The sequence below is a fragment of the Eurosta solidaginis genome, chromosome 3, assembly GCF_040869045.1.
Source record: "Eurosta solidaginis isolate ZX-2024a chromosome 3, ASM4086904v1, whole genome shotgun sequence".
NCBI lineage: Eukaryota > Metazoa > Arthropoda > Insecta > Diptera > Tephritidae > Eurosta > Eurosta solidaginis.
The window spans coordinates 181,138,784-181,161,560 of NC_090321.1; the positions used below are offsets into that span (position 1 = coordinate 181,138,784).

Sequence of the window (22,777 nt, forward strand, 5' to 3'; positions counted from 1 at the left end):
TTTGACACTAGGCACCTCCTAGAATAAGCCCACAGAAAATTTTCCCGGGTGGTCGGCAGAAAAATTAAATTTTTTTAAAACCCACCATAGGCGTGGTTATAGTCCGATTTCGTTCATTTTAAATAGCGATCTGAGATGAGTGCCCAGGAACTTACATCCCAAATTTCATTAAGATACCTCAAAATTTACTCAAGTTATCGTGTTACGGATAATGCTTAACGCTTAGCAGTCCATGTAAAGTCTAAGCGTAAACGTATATAGATTTAAAAAAATCATAGTTATTGTAGGGTTATTTACTTGTTATAAATATACTCGTTATATTTTAAAATTTATTATTATTAGATTGTTTATTTATATTTATCAAAAAAAAAAAAAATATTAAATATTTTTTGGAGTTCAACAAATATGAATTTTGAAATAAAGTATAATTATTTTTTAAAATAAATAGTTTTATTTAAACTATATTGGCGATCGTACCAACGGACCTAAAATTATTTGAACGTGCATACTTGCACAAAGAATTTGGACTTAAATTAACGTTGTTAAATGCAGAACTAGTGAATTATAAATGTTAATGAGACTATAATTATCACATACATGTGCATACACAATGATATGGAAATGTGATTAAAGAAAAGCCAGATCATTAAGGCAGTGATTAGTTTAAAACTCAAAGACTATTTTATATAGAAATTTGAATATCAGAAACATATTCTAAAACAAGTAAGGAAGGCTAAGTTCGGGTGTAACCGAACATTACATACTCAGTTGAGAGCTATGGAGACAAAATAAGGAAAATCATCTCGTATAAAATGAACCTAAGGTAACCCTGGAATGTGTTTGTATGACATGTGTATCAAATGGAAGGTATTAAAGGGTATTTTAAGAGGGAGTGGGCCATAGTTCTATAGGTGGACGCCATTTAGGGATATCGCCATAAAGGTGGATCAGGGTTGACTCTAGAACTTGTTTGTACGATATGGGTATCAAATGAAAGTGTTAATGAGAATTTTAAAAGGGAGTGGGCCTAAGCTCTATAGGTGGATGCCTTTTCGAGATATCGCCATAAAGGTGGACCAGGGGTGGCTCTAGAATTTGTTTTTTACGATATGGGTATCAAATGAAAGGTGTTAATGAGTATTTTAAAAGGGAATGGGCCTTAGTTCTATTGGTGGACGCCTTTTCGAGATATCGCCATAAAGGTGGACCAGGGGTGACTGTAGAATGCGTTTGTACAATATGGGTATCAAACGAAAGGTGTTAATGAGTATTTTAAAAGGGAGTGGGCCTTAGTTCTATGGGTGGACGCCTTTTCGAGATATCGCCATAAAGGTGGACCAGGGGTGACTCTAGAATTTGTTTGTACGATATGGCTATCAAATGAAAGGTGTTAATGAGTATTTTAAAAGGGAGTGGGTCTTAGTTCTATAGGTGGACGCCTTTTCGAGATATCGCCATAAAGGTGGGCCAGGGGTGACTCTAGTATTTGTTTGTACGATATGGGTATCAAATGAAAAGTGTTAATGAGTATTTTAAAAGGGAATGGGCCTTAAAACTTTAAGTGGACGCCTTTTCGAGATATCGCCATAAACGTGGACCAGGGGTGACTCTAGAATTTGTTTGTACAATGTACCTAGCGTAACCCTGGAATGTGTTTGTATGACATGTGTATCAAATGGAAGGTATTAAAGAGTATTTTAAGAGGGAGTGGGCCATAGTTCTATAGGTGGACGCCATTTAGTGATATCGCCATAAAGGTGGATCAGGGTTGACTCTAGAACTTGTTTGTACGATATGGGTATCAAATGAAAGTGTTAATGAGTATTTTAAAATGGAGTGGGCCTAAGTTCTATAGGTGGACGGCTTTTCGAGATATCGCCATAAAGGTGGACCAGGGGTGACTAGAATTAATTTGTACGATACGCGTATCAAATGAAAGGTGTTAAGGAGTATTTTAAAAGAGCGTGGGGCTTAGTTCTATAGGTGGACGCGTTTTCGAGATATCGCCATAAAGGTGGACCAGGGGTGACTCTAGAATTTGTTTGTACGATATGGGTATCAAATGAAAGGTGTTAATGAGTATTTTAAAAGGGAGTGGGTCTTAGTTCTATAGGTGGACGCCTTTTCGAGATATCGCCATAAAGGTGGATCAGGGTTGACTCTAGAATTTGTTTGTACGATATGGGTATCAAATGAAAAGTGTTAATGAGTATTTTAAAAGGGAGTGGGCCTTAGTTCTATAGGTGGATGCCTTTTCGGAGTATCGTTACAAAGGTGGACCAGAGGTGACTATAAAATGCTTTTGTAAATATGGGTATCAAACGAAAGGTGTTAATAAGTATTTTAAAGGGGCATGGGTGGACGCCTTTTCGGGATATCAACATAAACGTGGACCAGGGGTGACTCTAGAATTCGTTTGTACCATATGGATATCAAATGAAAAGTGTTAATGAGTATTGGGTCTGGGTATTGGGTTATGAGGATTGGGCCTTAAATCTATAAGTGGACGCCTTTTCGAGATATCGCCATAAACGTGGACCAGGGGTTGTACGATATGGGTATCAAATTAAAGGTATTAATGAGGGTTTTAAAAGGGAATGGGCCTTAGTTCTATGGGTGGACGCCTTTTCGAGATATCGCCATAAAGGTGGACCAGGGCTGACTCTAGAATATGTTTGTATGGTATGGGTATCAAACGAAAGGTGATAATCAGTATTTTAAAAGGGAGTGGGCCTTAGTTCTATAGGTGGACGACTTGTCGAGATATCGCCATAAAGGTGGACCAGGGTGACTCTGTAATGTGTTTGTACGATATGGGTATCAAATTAAAGGTATTAATGAGGGTTTTAAAAAGGAGTGGTGGTAGTTGTATATGTGAAGGCGTTTTCGAGATATCAACCAAAATGTGGACCAGGGTGACCCACAACATCATCTGTCTGGTACCGCTAATTTTATTTATATATGTAATACCACGAACAGTTATCCTTTCAAGATTCCAAGGGCTTTTGATTTCGCCCTGCAAAACTTTTTCATTTTCTTCTACTTAATATGGTAGGTGTGACACCCATTTTACAAAGTTTTTTTCTAAAGTTATATTTTGCGTCAATAGACCAATCCAATTACCATGTTTCATACCTTTTTTCGTATTTGGTATATTATTATGGCATTTTTTTCATTCTTTGGTCATAGTCGGATTTCGGCCATTTTTTACACCAATATAAAGTGAGTTCAGATAAGTACGTGAACTGAGTTTAGTAAAGATATGTCGATTTTTGATGAAGTTATCGTGTTAACGGCCGATCGGAAGGACAGACGGTCGACTGTGTATAAAAACTGGGCGTGGCTTCAACCGATTTCCCCCTTTTTCACAGAAAACAGTTATCGTCCTAGAATGTAAGCCTCTACCAACTTTCACAAGGATTGGTAATGTTTTGTTCGACATATGGTATTAAAAGTATCCTAGACAAATTAAATGAAAAAGGGCGGAGCCACGCCCATTTTGAAAATTTCTTTTATTTTTGTATTTTGTTGGACCATATCATTACTGGAGTTGAATGTTAACATAATTTACCTATATACTGTAAAGATATTAACTTTTATTTTAAAATTTGACTTAAACATTTTTTTTTCAAAAATTGGGCGTGGTCGTTCTCCGATTTTGCTAATTTTTATTAAGCGCAGATATAGTAATAAGGGTAACGCTCCTGCCAAATTTTATCATGATATCTTCAACGACTGCCGAATTACAGCTTGCAAAACTTCTAAATTACCTTCTTTTAAAAGTGGGTGGTGCCATGCCCATTGTCCAAAATTTTACTAGTTTTTTATTCTGCGTCATAAGTTCAACTCACCTACCAAGTTTCATCGCTTTATCCGTATTTGGTAATGAATTATCGCACTTTTTCGATTTTTCGAAATTTTCGATATCGAAAAAGTGGGCGTGGTTATAGTCCGATATCGTTCATTTTAAATAGGGATCTGAGATGAGTGCCCAGGAACCTACATACCAAATTTCATCAAGATACCTCAAAATTTACTCAAGTTATCGTGTGAACGGACGGACGGACATGGCTCAATCGAATTTTTTTTCGATACTGATGATTTTGATATATGGAAGTCTATATCTATCTCGATTCCTTTATACCTGTACAACCAACCGTTATCCAATCAAAGTTAATATATTCTGTGAACTCTGTTCAACTGAGTATAATAAGCTAAAAATTTGTATAGTGTAAAAACATCTAAAAGAATTTTGACTAAAATAAAGACTATTATTTACAAAATAGTTTATATTCAAAATTTTCGCTTCAACATCAATAAATTATTTGAACAAGAATCTTTAAATTTTTAATACAATAGTGAACAAAAAAAAAATATTTATAAAATTAAAATCTCTACTATTACAATACAATATCTATCAACAATCCATGATAAGATACATTGCCTGAATCGCTTCAACTTCTCAAAGACTGTGCTGGTGATTTGGTGTTTGCCAAGAATCAACTAACTAAAATACCAGCATTTGTGTCTCTATTTACACGTCTTATTTTGCTGAATTTGTCATGCAATCAACTTTCCGATCTGCCGAAAGAATTGGGTGTCTGAATACGTTACGGGAGTTAAAAATATACAATAATCGTTTTGATCACATACAAAGCTATCTTGATGAAACAAAAAAATCTTGAAATCCTATTAGCCAGTGATAATCGTATCAATCATATAGATACTTAAATCGAAAATTAAATATATATATATATATGTTTAACATTACGAATTTACCATTTCTTTTAGTCTACGACCACATTTATTTTTTAATTGTCACTAATATTCTACTAAACTAGTCATATAACATACAACAATTTGTTTTTGAAAATTCAACTTTATTAAAATTTAAAAAATATCAAAATAAATGTAACACATAAAATTAATAGTATCAGTGTAATGACCTGACTATTTGGTGAACTGTATTGTTAAAAATTTTATATTTTCGACAACTAATATTTATATTTTATTTTAAAAAGTTTGTTTTTTCAATCTTTTGTTATATTATGAAACGAAAATTTAATCTAAACAAAATAATTCCATTTATAATACTAATGTTACATTACTTAAAAATTTATTTTAATTGGTTTAAAACAATAGTCAATTTATTATTTATATTAATTATGTACACTCTTTCTCCAGTTTATAATCAAAAATATATACCATTAACAAATTTAAGAAATTTTGCTACAACAGAGATACAAACTTCACAATACAAGTAAATTCTTATTTAACAAACCTCATTTTCAATTCAAAAAAACAAAAAAAAAAAAAAAAGAACAAAGAAATAACTTTAAAATTTTACACTCAAACTAATTACTATAATCTATTTTAAAAAATCTCAAAAGATTTCTTAAAATAATTTTTATTGAATATATCAATTCTTTCATATTGAAATTAAAATCATATGACAATTTCATATCTACTTCAAACGAATAATGGAATCAACTTTTCATTCCTTATCAACAACTTGGACATACATTATGCAGAGCACAATTATATATTGAACATATTGTCACGGATATTACCACCCCTAAGTTATCCCATCACTAAGGCGATGCTAAGGCCATGCCAAGCAGTATTTACGTTAATAATCAAATCAAGTATACACATATATAAGGCAGCCCAGAGAGATGTCACACACAGATGCATTTACTTATACGGCTATGTGCGCGCGAGAGACTGTAAACTACAAACATTCACATCAATAATTCAATCTTTATGTGTTTACATAAACGAATAAATAATTGCATCTACACATATGTACGTATACGAGCAGCGGAGCGGCAATGCACAGACACATGCATATATCTTATCTCAGTGATCACAAGAGAGGGCAATAATTTGTGCACGTAGTTGTGGCTGCGATTTTGTAGCCGAAACAACTAGTAACTTCTGGAAAGCGAAGAGCCTAGAAGTATGCAGCGTAAACTATAAAAGCAGTGCAGGCGAGTAAGAAGTAATTCAGTTTGATTTGAATTGTCAAGCAGTTACGAGTAAGACGATATCTAGCGAGCAATAGCACTATTATTTTGAAAGTCAGTTTCCTTTAAGCTATCAGTTTGGTTATTAAGCTATTCGTTGCACAGTTTGAGTGTTATTGTGAAGTATTTTAATAAAGGCCATTTTTCCATTTTCAATATTGGAGTTATTTATTCAACAGTTTAGCGATACAATCCTAGCAAAAGGGCAAATAAGAGGATTTGCAGGAAATTCGTTACAATTGGTGTCAGAAGAGGAATTGTTGAATAAATTCCGAAGATTGGGAATACAACTTGGACATGGCAAAGTTCAGTGAATTGAAGATCCAGCAACTGAAAAAGGAGTTGGAGATTAAATACAACCGGCAATAAGATCGAACTTCAAGCACGGCTACGAGAGGTAATGGAGTCGCAAGGAATTGATGTGGACGAGTATGCCTTTTATCCTGATGGGGACGAGACAACAACAAAAATTGAAGAGAAAAATGAAACATCGCAGACAGTTACGAGCACAGACTTGAACATGATATTGGCTGCAATAGATGCTCAAACATCGACAGTATCATCAATGTCGTCACATATATCATCCCAACTAGAAGCACAAGAAACACGTATGTCAGAAATGTCGACACAGATTACATCGAAGATTGAAGCACAAGAAACGCGTATGGTAGAAATGTCGACACAGATTACATCAAAGATGGAGACACAACTGAAAGAACAAGAGGCACGCATAACAGTACAACTCGAAGCTCAAGAGGCGCGTATATCATCAAAACTCGAAGCACGTACGGACGAGAAAATAACGCAGTTTGAGGAAAAAATCGAAGCCGAGGTGGATGCTTTGAGAGGTCGTATACAAGAGTTGCAATTAAACCGCCCAGCTGTTTCAGCAAGCAATCCAAAGGTAAAAACACCATCCTTTGACGGTTCTGTTCCTTTCCAGGTCTTTAAGCTACAATTTGAGAAGACGTCGGCAGCTAACAACTGGAATGCTGAAGATAAAGTTGCAGCTCTGTTCGTGGCATTGAAAGGGCCAGCAGCCGAAATCCTACAGACGATTCCCGAAGGAGAGCAGAACAACTATGAAGCATTGATGGCCGCTGTCGAGAGACGTTATGGAAGCGAGCATAGAAAACAGATATTCCAAATTGAGTTGCAAAACCGCTACCAAAAAGCAAATGAGACATTGCAGGAGTTTGCTTCAGATATTGAAAGATTGGCTCATCTTGCAAATGCCGACGCACCCGTGGAATACACTGAAAGGGTAAAAATCCAGAGTTTCATAAATGGCATACGGGACGTGGAAACGAAGCGAGCTACATACGCAAACCCAAAGCTGACATTTGCTGAAACGATATCACATGCATTGACTCAGGAAACGGCCTCACTATTGAGTAAACCAGCATACAAAGCTCATCGTGTGGAAGTGGACAGACCAGAATGGGTAGACACAATTTTGGAAGCACTGAAGGGATCACAACAGAAAAATGCCGGAGTTATTAAATGTTTCAAGTGCGGCAACCCAGGTCATATTGCACGACATTGCAGCACCGGTCCCAATAGCTCCAACAATGTGGGTGGCCGTAAACGCAGAGCTGAAGGAGATGAGCAAATCTCCAAGTCCACTCAATCGTTAAGCTAAAGCGAGTCAGCCGCAAGGGGCGACAGCTGGCTCCCTCAATTGAATGCCCCATAATCTCTATCTCACAAATTGGAAGAAGGTCAAACAATCTTACTGTCGGAGGACATGTGGATGGAAAGGAACGTTTACTGACTGTAGATACGGGTGCATCTCATTCCATCATTCGAGCGAATTTAGTCATCAAGAAGATAACACCATTGCATGGAGCAAGATTGCGTACAGCCACTGGAGAAGACAGCACGGTTCTAGGAGAAGTATCATGTGAAGTCGCAATTGGGAACGTCACGGTAGTACACAATTTTATAGTGGCAGAGATTGTTGATGAAATCATAATTGGAGTGGACTTCTTAATCGACCAGGGCATCAAGATCGACATGCAAAGCAAGACGATGCGATATAAGAACATGGATGTACCACTTAATTTCGGCTACGAGAGAGGCTACAGCAGTAAACGAGTGCTGGTGGAAGAGAGTCAGCGAATGCCACCAAAATCCGAAGCAGTCATCTGGGCAAAGGTTGATGGAGATTGTGAGACAAACAAATTGTGGGTTGTCGAAGCAGCAAACAAATCAGCACTGAACATACTTGTAGGAAAAACCCTGGCTATGACAAAACAAGATGGACGTGTTCCGGTAAGAGTGCTCAATGAGTTCAATTCACCACTCAAACTGACAAAAGGAGCTATTTTGGGAAGATGCCAAGAGGCTGAAGTAATTATTAACTGTGAACAGCTACAGGAACACGTTTCATCTAGTAATTCTGATCTTTCAAATGACATCACGGCATGGACGCAGGGGCTAGAGGAAGCATATCAGAGTAAGGCAAAACAACTGCTCCTAAAGTACGCGAACATATTTGACCAGGATGGTTCTAAACCAGGCCGCACCAATGTTGTGAAACATCAAATTGACACTGGAGACGCGAGGCCGATACGTCAAGCTCCACGTAGTGTTCCACTGGCGAAGCGGGAAGTTGTGAGTCAAATTATACAAGAAATGAGCGACAGCGGCGTCATCGAACCATCAGCTAGTCCCTGGAGCTCACCGGTAGTACTTGTAAAGAAGAAGGATGGAAAAATGAGGTTTTGCGTGGACTACCGGAAATTGAATGACGTTACAAAAAAGGATAGCTAACCATTGCCAAGAATTGACGACACTCTGGACTCGCTCTCTGGTACGAAATGGTTTTCCACACTGGACTTGAAAGGCGGCTACTGGCAAGTTGAGGTGAAGGAGGAAGATAAATAGAAAACAGCCTTCAGTGTCGGTGATGGTCTTTGGCAATTTACAGTGATGCCTTTTGGACTTTGTAATGCACCAGCTACTTTTGAGAGACTCATGGACCAGGTACTGAAAGGACTACATTGGAAAACATGCTTGGTGTACCTGGACGACATCATCGTATTGGGCAAGAATTTCGATGAACATCTTAAGAACTTGGAGGAAGTTTTCTAAAGAATAGCTGGCGCTGGTCTGAAGTTAAGTCCCAAAAAGTGTGGGCTGTTTAAAAAGGAAGTAAATTATTTGGGTCACAAGGTAACGACAGAGGGCATCTGCACTGCGAACGAAAAGATAGAGGCTGTAAAGGATTGGCCAAGACCACAGAACCTACATGAATTAAGAAGTTTCCTTGGGCTGTGCACATATTACCGCCGATTTGTACAAAATTTTTCCAGCGTAGCCCATAGCCTCCATGAGCTTACAAGAAAAAATAAAGCTTTTGAATGGAAGAAGGAGCAAGAAGTGGCTTTCCAAACATTGAAGGAGCGTTTGTGCACTGCCCCAATGTTAGCATATCCGATTCCAGGAGCAACATTTATTCTAGATACAGATGCAAGTGGATATGCTATAGGAGGCGTTTTATCACAACTGGTCGATGGACAGGAGAAGGTAGTTGCATATTACAGCCGTTCGATTGGAAAACCAGAGAGGAACTACTGTGTTACGCGGAGAGAGCTGTTGGCATTGGTAGACTGCATTAAACATTTTCACAAATACCTCTACGGCCAGCGATTCCGTGTCAGGACAGATCACGCAGCGTTGAAATGGCTTCTGCAGTTCCGTAATCCGGAAGGACAATTGGCACGGTGGATCGAGCGACTACAAAGCTACGACTTTTCCATTGAGCATCGAAAAGGTAGTACCCATGGAAATGCTGATGCAATGTCACGAAGACCATGTAGTTTGGAATGCAAGCACTGTTCAAAAGCCGAGGCTAAAGAAGACATTATAGATGTCCGGCTAATGAATATAACATGTACAGATGAATGGGACAAGGAACAGCTAAGAAAGTGCCAGCTAGAAGATGCAGATCTGTCACGTGTTATGCAAGGGCTCGAACGAAATGAAAGACCAAACAGAGAAGAGATGTCAGCAGAGAGTCCCATTGCGAAGTCATATTGGGCACAGTGGAACAGTTTAGAATTGATATCCGGTTGCCTTCATCGAGTATGGGAGAGTGAGGATGGTAAATCCAAGAATAAACTGATAGTTGTTCCCAGAAAGAGGATTCCTGACGTGCTCAGCGAGCTGCATAATGGTCTAAGCGGAGGTCATCTTGGAATCACGAAGACGCTCGAGAAGATTAAACAGAGATTCTATTGGGTTGGTTGCCGTCAGTCGGTCACTGAGTGGATTGCGAACTGCGAGGTTTGCAGCAGAGCGAAAGGGCCCAGAACACGAAGTCATGGCCAGATGAAGCAATATAACTCAGGTGCGCCATTTGAAAGGATCGCCATGGATGTCGCAGGTCCATTTCCTACTAGTAACCGCGGAAACAAATACGTACTGGTGGTTATGGATTATTTCAGTAAATGGCCAGAGGTATACCCAATCCCAAACCAAGAAGCAGAAACAGTAGCAGAAGTGGTTAAAAACGAATGGGTTGCAAGGTATGGTGTACCAATGGAGTTACATTCAGACCAAGGCAGGAATTTCGAATCAGCTGTGTTCCAGGAAATGTGTAAGTCATTGGGCATTCGAAAAACACGGACAACTGCATTGCATCCTCAATCCGATGGTATGGTAGAACGATTCAATAGAACATTGGAGGAGCACTTAAGGAAAGTAGTAGACAAGTACCATAAAGAATGGGATACCCGCATACCATTATTCTTGATGGCTTACCGATCAGCAGTGCATGAGACAACGGGCCAAACCCCTGCAAAAGTAATTTTTGGCAATGACCTTAGACTGCCAGCTGATTTGAAGTTTGGGATAGATGCCAATGCGGAGAGAAATGTCAGTAAATCCACTAGTGATTTGGAAGAAGAGCTAAGAGGAATACATGATCTGATAAGGCAACGAACAAAGATTATGAGTGACAAGATGAAAGCCAGATACGATAAAGCAATTAATTCAGAAGGTTTTCAGGAAGGAGATTTGGTGCTGTTATACAACCCACAACGTAAAAAAGGTTTGTCCCCGAAATTGCAGTGTAATTGGGAAGACCCATACAAAGTTGTAAAACGGATCAACGATGTAGTGTACCGCATACAAACCATCGGTAAACCACGAACCAAAATGAAAGTGGTCCATTTGAAAAGGCTGGCAACGTTTAGATCGAGAGATTTGTCTGATCGGGACGATCAGACTTAGGTGGAGGGCAGTGTCACGGATATTACCACCCCTAAGTTATCCCATCACTAAGGCGATGCTAAGGCCATGCCAAGCAGTATTTACGTTAATAATCAAATCAAGTATACACATATATAAGGCAGCCCAGAGAGATGTCACACACAGATGCATTTACTTATACGGCTATGTGCGCGCGAGAGACTGTAAACTACAAACATTCACATCAATAATTCAATCTTTATGTGTTTACATAAACGAATAAATAATTGCATCTACACATATGTACGTATACGAGCAGCGGAGCGGCAATGCACAAACACATGCATATATCTTGTTTGGTTGATTTTCCGACAGGGTGGATAAATGATGTATATTGGAACGATTTTCCGTCATCCCTTGTCAAATTTAGTTTTGATATAATAATTTGTGCACGTAGTTGTGGCTGGCGATTTTGTAGCCGAAACAACTAGTAACTTCTGGAAATCGAAGGGCCTAGAAGTATGCAGCGTAAACTATAAAAGCAGTGCAGGCGAGTAAGAAGTAATTCAGTTTGATTTGAATTGTCAAGCAGTTACGAGTAAGACGATATCTAGCGAGCAATAGCACTATTATTTTGAAAGTCAGTTTCCTTTAAGCTATCAGTTTGGTTATTAAGCTATTCGTTGCACAGTTTGAGTGTTATTGTGAAGTATTTTAATAAAGGCCATTTTTCCATTTTCAATATTGGAGTTATTTATTCAACAGTTTAGCGATACGATCCTAGCAAAAGGGCAAATAAGAGGATTTGCAGGAAATTCGTTACAATATATTGTGCATAATACATGTTTTTAATTTCTGAATGATTGTGCACACACAGTTGCCATCTACTATCATTCAACCTCATTCTAATTTCTTCAAAAACATAATTATAATTGACAATATTTTACAAACAGCTATTAAGTTATTTTTAGCCTCAACAGCATAGCAATAACACAACCAAATATTAATATACATAAAATATTAATACAACAAGTAAACAATAACGACAACTAAAAATCAGGTATCAAGTACATCAAATCATCAAAAAATTGAGTACTTACATCAATACCACCGTAAACTTAATAGAATTACATAAACACTTTCTCAAAATTCTGACAATTAAAAAACAAAGAATTACAATATATCCACAAGACAAAATTCAAACGTTTTTCATACTGCAACAAAAATTCTCACAGTAATCAATATACACTGTAAATTAACATTAAAAAAAATAAATTTTTCGTTTCACTGGAGGGGTAGTATATGTAGGGTTATTTACTTGTTATAAATATATTTGTTATATTTAAAAATGTATTATTATTAGATTGTTTATTTATATTTATCAAAAAAAAAAATATATATATATACAAAATATTTTTTGGAGTTCAACAAATATGACTTTTGAAATAAAGTATAATTACTTTTTAAAATAAATATACCTTTGTGAAAATTTGAAAATATGGGAAAAATCTGTTTAATATCCTTTAGTATAATATACATTGTTTTATGCTTACCTCTTTAGAAATAACCGTTCTTTCGATTTAACCTAGAAATACCAAGATTCAATTTAATATGAATCCATGGTATTTCTAGGTAGGCGGCCTTCGGCCACGCATTAAGAAATAACCCTTAGCCCAACACCGGCTACGCTGGCCACAGCATTTCTGCATAGAACACCTTTTTCGCGTAATTAAAAAGTTTTGAAGTACTTTGGCTAATAATATATGAGGAAATATCTTAGGACTTTAGCTTTCTAGTATAAGACCCGTATATCAAATTAAAGGTAATTAAACAGGCTTCAATTCTAAACTACAGTCAATAATGCTAATAAGGCATTTAAGAAAAGAATCTACAAAATAAAATAAAAAATTTTATTTCTTCCTTTTCCCCAATTTCTTCAAAACTTTCAAACGAAAGACAAATTGTTTAATTTTTTCAAAATTCATTAAATAAATAAAAAATTGTATCAAATAAATATTTTCATACTTTTAAAAAAAGCAATAAGGGCAATCCCCGCTTAATTCATACACGGAGACAACCTTGGTTAATTCTTTGAATTTTTATATATAGAATAAAGCAAATAGCAGTTTCTTTGAAACAAAAGATCATAACTTTCACACATGATAATGACAATACGAAGTATGTACGGTGCAAAGAATAAAAGACGCAAGGAAATCAACTGGGATAAGTTTACAACAACTAAGGCATGACATGACTGAATGTGTTTGTATCAGTTCCAACCGCGTAGGAGTGCGGGTTCAAATCCTACTCCCGGGAGAAAAGACTTTCACGCTATTTTACATTTAAATAAAATAAGGAAAATTAAATTATGGTGAATAAAACGTTGTTATCTTGTCCCCAGTTTTGAAGTTATTAATAGTTTTGGGATTCGAATTTAGAACTTTTGACCCCTTATACCTTCATTATTCTTCATTTCCGCAAATAATAGCAGTGTTTTTTTACATGTGTATGCATCTACATTTGTGGTTAATAAAATGGCTTATCATCACTTAGATAACGGTTAGGGGCCCATCTAGCAGCGATTAATGAAGACTCGCGGCAGTAGTTAAATAATCGAATCATGGAACTTGTGGATAGGGAGGGAGGGAATGGCCTGAAGGTTTAATGTGGCCACATAAATCGTTCCCGAGATGGTCGGGCTAGCACCTTAATGGTGCTATGGTACCGGAGCGTACCGGATTTGTATCCGGCAAAGGACCATCACATCGATAACACTCCCCAAAGCCTTCGGGGAGCAACCCCGTCGCTACAACAACAACAACAACAGTAGTTAAATAATCCGCTACCAAACTGGTTGAATTGAATAGTGGAGACATTCCCCTGTTGGTCATAGTGTATAAGCTATAGCTGAATCAGTTGCGATTAATCGTGGACACACACACTTTTCGCTTATAGAAGTAGAGAATAGTGTAGATATAAAAGGCCAATTAATGGTGACTTATCCATAACCAGAAGAAACAGCTGATCGGACCAACCTTATGGAAATCAATGTACCTAATCGATTAATGGTGATATGCCATAATGCTAACGCCATAACCATACCATAGCCAACCAGTTGGTTTTTGGTTTCTCGCCATATCCATTACCTAAAAATATTTGAGTTGGTGGATTTAATAACTTTTTGTAGATTTTATTCACTGTATTGGATACATTATGACTAAGAGACTTATTTTTTGTGGAATGTGTTTGTAATTTTTTGCGTTTTCTTCATTTTTTTGAAAATTTCACGATTTTTAAGTTAAGGCACCATTAATCGATCACATTGGAGATGGTTATGGATGTGGGTATGGTTACGACTATGGCGTTAATGGTGACTTATAACCATAAAGCCATAACCAGATAAAACAGCTGATCACACCTACCCTATGGAAATAAATGTAATCGAGTAAGCGTTATGGTATGGTACCATTAATCGATTACATTACAAAAAAAAAAAAAAAATAATGTTTAGTGTTGTTGTAAACAAAAAGAAACCTCCATCGAACTTCATTTTTGGTTTTCTGCGTATTCTTCACTTATGCCACCTAAAGGGCCAATTAATGGTGACTTATCCATAACCAGATAAATACGTTTTGACTAACAGGCTTGTTTTTTGTGCTATTTGTTTGTAATTTTTTGCGTTTTCTTCATTTTTATGAAATTTTCACTATTTTTAGGTTAAGCCACCAATAACTGATGCCAATTTGATATGGATAAGTAAAACTATGATTATGACTATGGCGTTAGAGTTAAAGGGCCAATTAATGGTGACTTATAACCATATAATCATAACCAGGTAAAACAGCGGTCGAACCTATCTTATGAAAATCAATGTAATCGATTAATGGTGCCATACCATAACGCTAACGCCATGAACATAACAGGCATCATTAATCCATCACATTGGAGATGGTTATGAATATGGGTATGCTTACGACTATGACGTTAGGGTTAAGGAAGTTTAATTGGCCCTTAACCTACTTGTAGTTGTTCTTGTAGGGTAACTATGGCCAGGTTATGGAACAAACCATGGTTCAAGTATTGAGCCATGGGAACAAACCTATCGTATTTCCATTTTTTTTAGTTATTTCACATTTGCACTTATTTAATTAGTTACAATATTTGAACCATTGTTTACTATATAGTTTGGCAGCTTAAGTTGAGGTTATGTTGCCAATAGAGTGGAAGGCACTCGAATTCAGTGAAAGAGGACACCCGAATGGAGTGGAATGAAGAACAGTAGGAAGGGCAGAGTTGCATTGGATCAATATATCTTCAATCATTGTATCAATAGCCGTGTTTTTTAACACGCGTATATCCGTTTACGCTTAAACTTTATATTGACTGCTAAGAGACAAACTATAAATACACCTCTGAAATTGCTGCGCATAAATTTTGTCCTAAATTTCAATACGCATTATACTCAGATGTAACTGAAATATGTGTCTTTGTTTCACCCTGTACACTAATTCTATGTATTATATGTGTGTCCACAATTCATCGCAACTGATTCAGCTATATGTTATACCCTATGGCCATCAGAGCGTTGCGTCTCCGCTTTTCGGTACACCCTGTTGCTGTAGCTAGTTGTTTTACCACAGCCGCTAGATGGGTCTCCTAAGCATTATCTAAGCGAAGATAGGCGTTTTTTAACATAGTGTACAAGTACAAGTGTGTTGACTTATCTGTCAAGCATTCTGACAGGCACTCGCTGGATTCGGAATGACAGCGAATTCAAAATGGATACCATTACCGAGTGCGCCGAATGATTGAAAAATTGAAAAAGTCGATACGATTGGTAGTCAAAAATGTTGTCGTTGAGACCAAAAATGCGACTCTAGACCTGAGATTTCCATCAGGTGAGCGAGGCTGTTTGAATTTTTGACGTTTATCGCTTAGTGAACACACTTGGTATAGGTACACTATGTTTTTTAACACGCGCAAACGAAACGTATACGCCATAGTGTACCTATACCAAGTGTGTTCACTAAGCGATAAACGTCAAAACTACAAACAGCCTCGCTCACCTGATGGAAATCTCAGGTCTAGAGTCGCATTTTTGGTCTCAACGACAACATTTTTGTCTACCAATCGTCTCGACTTTTTCAATTTTTCAATCATTCGGAGCATTCGGTAATGGTATTCATTTTGAATTCGCTGTCATTCCGAATCCAGCGAGTGCCTGTCAGAATGCTTGACAGATAAGTCAACACACTTGTACTTGTACACTATGGTATACGCGCGTGTTAAAAAACACGGCTAATATTAACGATAAATTTAGAAAAAATAATTAAATACTTGAGTATAAGCACACATTTTCTTTCAATTACTGCAATTAAGGTGTCCTAGATGCTATATATTCCAAAATTATAACATTTTATGTCTGTTTAAAAATTTTACTTAAATTGCCCTAAAGATTTCCGTAATATGGCCATTGTGATGTTTGTGTGTGTGTGCTAATTTTGAGCGATCAGCTACTTGGTAAAGTTTACAATGATTTGAACATATATCCAACTTATAAAAATATGCGGTTACTAACATTGCAGGAAGCACTGATGACAGTGGCAGGAAGCAAAAATGACGCAGGAAGCATTTTAATCATTGGAAGTATTCTGATATATGTATATATTTTACGCATTAGTTTAGCACGAATCTGTGTGGAAACAACAAAGTAGTGTATTTTAAATCTGTTTGTGTAAAAAACAACAACGGAACTGCAATGAGTTTCTCACCAAGAGTATTTGCCAATATAAAGCACGCAAAAGACTCTGAAGGGGAGGAAGCTGAGCAAGAATACAATGAAAATTTACTACTAACAGCTTTGACAACATTTCCAGAAACAGCAACCGATTCCTTAGTAGAAATACTACCAGCTGGTGAAAACCTCAAACAAGAGGCATTCGATGTTTGTGTTGACCCTCTACTTGGTAATGGGATGGTATTAATACCACAAAATTGCCTTGGTAATGCTTACCAGGACAGTGATGTTTTAAAGTCTGATGAGAGTGACGATGACAATGCACCATTGCGCCCCAACAAAAGATTGCGTTTACAGTCCGAATTAAAAAGCCTTAACGGTCACACATGGAAGACAAATAAAAACGATATTTTAGCGAATAAAAGCTTCGATTCTGCATTACAATCTTTACAACCGAAATGCAAGGGGCCGGCACAAACAATAAATAATATGCTCGAAATATGGAGTTTGCTCCTGGATGAGCAAATAATTGGTCAAATTGTTACCTGTACAAATGTGGCAATAAAAAAACAGAAATTTAAAACGTCTGGTCCACGTTTAATTGACGCCGTTGAATTGCGTGCTTGGATAGGATTAAATTACCTGTGTGGCATATTTCGTAATGCAGTCCATAATGGGCCATTGGATGAATTGTGGTCACTAGAGTTGGGTAATGCTATATTCCGCGCTACAATGCCACTAAAGAGATTCGAATTCATTTTGGAAAATTTACGATTTGGTGAAGCTAATTCAAATGAATCAACCGAAGAATTATATGTTGTCCCGAATGTGTGGAATAAATTTTTAATAAATTGTCGATCGTATTATGCGCCAAGTGGTAATTGTTGCGTTGATGAAATTTGTATGAATTTCAATAGAGCAAAGGAGAAGTCGCCGCGTTTATTGATAATGTGCGATGTTAAGACATTATACATGTGCAATGGTGCATTTTGTAAAAACGAAGGATATGGAGAACGTGATGTGTTACGCATTGTTTCGGATATAAAAGGTACTAAACGAAATGTGGTGCTGCAGCCGCAGCTCACTAGTATCGATTTGGCTTATAAGCTGGGTAAAATAGAATTGTCAATGATTGGTATCGTGCCGAAAGTTGCTAAAGAAATTCCACCCGCGTTCCTCGCTAGTACCACCATAGATAAATTGTACGCTGAAACTGTTGCTCTTAGCAAGAGTAAGAAAAATTTGGGTATACTACTGCATAGTCGTAGTCTAGACAAAAGGATTCATATAGAGCATTTATATAGCCTAAGTTGTAGCGCTTGTCAAAACTATCGGACATCTACTGCTTTATACAGTACCATACATGCCACTCAACCCGCTGAAAACTCCTGGCCAGTTTATTTCTTTCAGAATATACTAGACTATGCAATTGTAAATTCGTGGATACTTTTTTCACTTTCAACAAATGGTGATAGTAGCATGAAACAACGCGATTTTCAGCGACATCTTGGCCTATATCTAACACAACAACAACTTAAGCGCCAACTTCAATCTGGACGTTTAGCTTTGCCACAGAAAGTTCAAATTTCAGAGGTGTTGGGCGAGCCCACCGATGAACTCTTTGCAAAAGCTACAGAAAAAACAACAAAAATAAAAATAGATTATATACCAATTGAAAAGCTGAAATTACCAGATAGTGTTAAAATTTTACCCAAAAATTTGCAAAATCGCCTACGTTGTCGTAAATGTCCTTCGCGTAAAACCAAAACGAGATGTCAACAATGCCTAACGCCACTCTGTCAAAAGCATTTTGTTCAGCGTTGCCGTGATTGTACCGGCCTAAGGGATTTAGACGCTGAAAAGGATACAGAGGAAGCAGATCATACAAATATGAGCGATAGTGATGGGGATCTGGAATGATATTAAAGCGATCCTTTTAATTTAGTATAGTTGTAACGGTTTATTTAGCATACCTGTTTGTAGTCCTTATTTTATACTTTTATTCACTTTATCATTAGCAGGTAATATACATGTCACGTTTTTCTTTATAAACATTTGCAACCACAAGTTTAGAAATTACGTTTCTGAGTCAGTCCCATCAGTTTGGAAGTAATCGCTTATTATACCTTTGCTTAAAAAAGGTAGTTAGACCTACCTTGAGAACTATAGGGGCACAGCTAAACTCTCAGCTGTTCCCAAAACTTTTGAACAAATAATTACATTCCAACTTCAATATTGCTTTAACTCTTTAATATCACCATGCCAACATGGTTTTGTACATCTTAGATCAACTACAAGCAATTTGCTCGAGTTTGCGTCTTCAGTTAAGAACGGTTTTATAGATTGCAAGCAAGCGGATGTCGTTTGCAGCGACTTTAGGAAAACTTTCAAATCTGTTAATCATGACCTCTTAGTTCACAAACTTGATCTACTGGGTTTTACTAAGCATTTACTAATTTAAATTGCAAGTTATCTAAAAATAGGAATCAAAGAGGTTTTGTCTTGAATGATCTTTCGAAGTCGCTGGCGTAACTTCTGGAGTGTCCCGGGGTAGCCATTTGGGTCCATTATTTTTACCCTATTCATAAACGACTTACCATAGATTATCTTACATTCTCGTGCTCTTATGTATGCTGATGACGTAAAACTTTGTTACGCATACCAGCCCTCTGACTCGTCCTTTCTTGGTCAACTTCAGGTCGATTTAGACTCACTTCAAAGGTGGTGGGCAGCAAATTAACTTTTTATTAAATTGCTCTAAACGTAAGCGCATGACGTTTCACCGTGTAAAGCAAGTTCTGACATCTTATATACTAAATGAAACTCCTTTCCAGCGTATATCTGTTGTTTGTTATTTTGGCGTTATTTTTGATCCGAAATTATGTTTCATCACTCATATTTCAACTACTATATACAAAGCAAGCAGTGTGCTCGGGTTTAGTAAATGATGGTCCAAAGAGTTTGATGACCCTTACATCACCAGGATCCTTTATACCTGGTTGGTACGTCCTATTCTTGAGTATTGCTCGCGTGTTTGGTATCATACCTATCAAAATCAGGTAAGCCGAATTGAGTCACCACATTAAACCTTCAGGCCATCCCTCCCTCCCCACCCCAAAGTTCCATGAGGAGCTCGGGGTCGCCAGAGCCTCGTCTGCTAGTGAAACGGGATTCGCCGATGAGGTGGTGAGGTTGACAATTGGGTTTGGAGAAGCTATGTATATATTGTGCTGGCAACCTGAAAAGGTTGCACTACACAACCCCTTGAATCTGGTATTTTAGTCGCCTCTTACGACAGGCATACCTACCGCGGGTATATTCTAACCCCCTAACCCGCTGGGGGTATTCATAAGCTTCTTTATTATTAGTGAGATTGATTCTCCTGACCTGATCACTCGAATAAATTTTGCTGTCCCAGCTAGGACTTCTCGACACTTTATGCCCTTTGATTTACCTATTTGTCGCCAACATTTTGCCAGAAAGAACCCACTTCGCAATTGGTACTCTCGTTACCATGACGTGTACAACTGTATTAGTTTCGAATGTGCGATTGCCATTTTACATACTTGTTGTTGTTGTAGCAGTGCTTCGCCCCATCCAATAGGTGCGACCGATCACAAATTGTTGTTGTTGTAGCAGTGCTTCGTCCCATCCAATAGGTGCGACCGATCACAAATTGTCATCAATATCCTCTAACGGGAGCCCTATAAGCTTCTTTATTATCAGTGAGATTGATTCTCCTGACCTGATCACTCGAATAAATTTTGCTGTCCCAGCTAGGACTTCTCGACACTTTATGCCCTTTGATTTACCTATTTGTCGCCAACATTTTGCCAGAAAGAACCCACTGCGCAATTGGTACTCTCGTTACCATGACGTGTACAACTGTATTAGTTTCGAATGTGCGATTGCCATTTTACATACTTGTTGTTGTTGTAGCAGTGCTTCGCCCCATCCAATAGGTGCGACCGATCACAAATTGTTGTTGTTGTACAGTGCTTCGTCCCATCCAATAGGTGCGACCGATCACAAATTGTCATCAATATGCTCTAACGGGAGCCCCATAAACTTGCTGTTTCAACAGGGGTGGACCATAATGAGAGGGGTATTAGAGGCGTTGGTTCCACAATACAGTTGAAGAGATGGTTGGTGTCATGCGGGGCATACATTTTGTATGTCGGGGTTGATTCTGGATAGGTAAGAGTTTAACATGTTACAGTATCCAGATAGAAGCTAAGCTAGAGTGACTCGCATTTCCCTAGGGAGTATCCGTTCCTCTTCTGTAAGTTTTGTGTATTGCTTGTGTTTTTTGGCTTCATACAGTTGTATTCTCAGGTGCCGTATATCCTCATAATGCTTATGGAGATGACTCTTTAAGCCCCTGGGCGGTGTTGGCTCATCAATGAGATGTCTGTTGGGATGCCCAGGTTTCTGGGTATTCAACAGGAACTGTTTAGTTAGCATTTCATTTCTTTGCCTAATGGGGAGTATTGTTGTTGTTGTTGTAGCGATAAGGTTGCTCCCCGAAGGCTTTGGGGAGTGTTATCGATGTGATGGTCCTTTGCTGGATACAGATCCGGTACGCTCCGGTACCATAGCACCATTAAGGTGCTAGCCCGGCCATCTCGGGAACGATTTATGTGGCCACATTAAACCTTCATATCATTCCCTCCCTCCCCACCCCCAAGTTCCATGAGGAGCTTGGGGTCGCCAGAGCCTCGTCTGTTAGTGAAACAGGATTCGCCGCGTATAGGTGAGGTTGACAATTGGGTTTGGAGAAGCTATATATTGCGCTGGCAACCTGAAGGGTTGCGCTACACAGCCCCTTCAATCTGGTATTTTAGTCGCCTCTTACGACAGGCATACCTACCGCGGGTATATTCTGATCCCCTAACTCGCTGGGGGATATTCTCGCCTCATTATGTAAATGGTGGTCTAGGGACATAAGAAGACCCCAAGTACTCCCAGCAAGAGATTTGAGGATTTTATTGCGGCTCTGGATTTTCGGTACAATTACAAATTGTCATCAATGTCCTCTAACGGGAGTCCAAGGAAACTTGCTGTTTCAACAAGGGTGGACCATAATGAGAGGGGTGTTAGAGGCGTTGGTTCCACAATACAGTTAAAGAGATGGTTGGTGTCATGTGGGGACACGTTACAAGCAGGACATATGTTTTGTATGTCGGGGTTGGTTACTGATAGGTAATAGTTTAACCTGTTACAGTACCATTGTACATACTGCTATACTATTGTGCTTAGCCTGATATTTTTATATTATAGATTACTTAATGCGATGTTAATTGTTGATTAATATGTTATTCCCATGTAATTTAAATTAAGGCGCTATAACATCCGAAGTGTACTTTATTTGGCTTTGTAATTACATATCTGTTTTATTATAATCAGTGGTCGACCGCTGTGTGTTTGTGTCTACTTTAAATTAAATAAGAATAAATGCGAAATCGTTTTTTGTGTTGCTAAGCTTGAGAAGAAAAAGCGTTACGTATCGGGCGGGGCCGTTAGTTGAGTTTAGTTTATTAATTCAGTCTATGATCAAAAATCTTACAGACTGGATATAACAACATATTAAAAATAAATATAAACATTAAACATATACAGTAGGTACAACATTATGTTAAGAGTAAGCCAATGGAAGCCTTGAATGTATCTCTGGACGCAGAAAAATCAATATTTAATCTAGTAGAGAGCTTATTTAATTCTGTAAAGGCGAGGAAAATTGGTCTAAAATTAAAGTAATTTGCTCTACAAGAACTCAAATAAAAAGGCAGGAATACGCGCAGATTTTTTTGCGACACAT

General features: G+C 37.8%; 1 protein-coding gene across 3 annotated transcripts in view; it reads left to right on the plus strand.

Annotated features, from left to right (window-relative positions):
* Positions 1 to 22,421, plus strand: part of LOC137244705 (uncharacterized) — a 24,674-nt gene extending 2,253 nt beyond the window's left edge. Inside the window, exons 1-3 of one of the 3 annotated variants that reach the window (XM_067774116.1) lie at positions 16,568 to 16,601; positions 16,678 to 16,742; positions 16,808 to 22,421. In XM_067774116.1, the coding sequence (XP_067630217.1) occupies positions 16,981 to 18,879 (1,899 nt within the window). In that variant the 5' untranslated portion in view covers positions 16,568 to 16,601; positions 16,678 to 16,742; positions 16,808 to 16,980 and the 3' untranslated portion in view covers positions 18,880 to 22,421. Of the gene's footprint in view, positions 1 to 16,473; positions 16,743 to 16,807 lie in introns of those variants that run through there. The other 2 variants (XM_067774115.1, XM_067774117.1) reach the window with 2 other exon arrangements.
* The last annotated feature ends 356 nt before the right edge of the window (positions 22,422 to 22,777 follow it).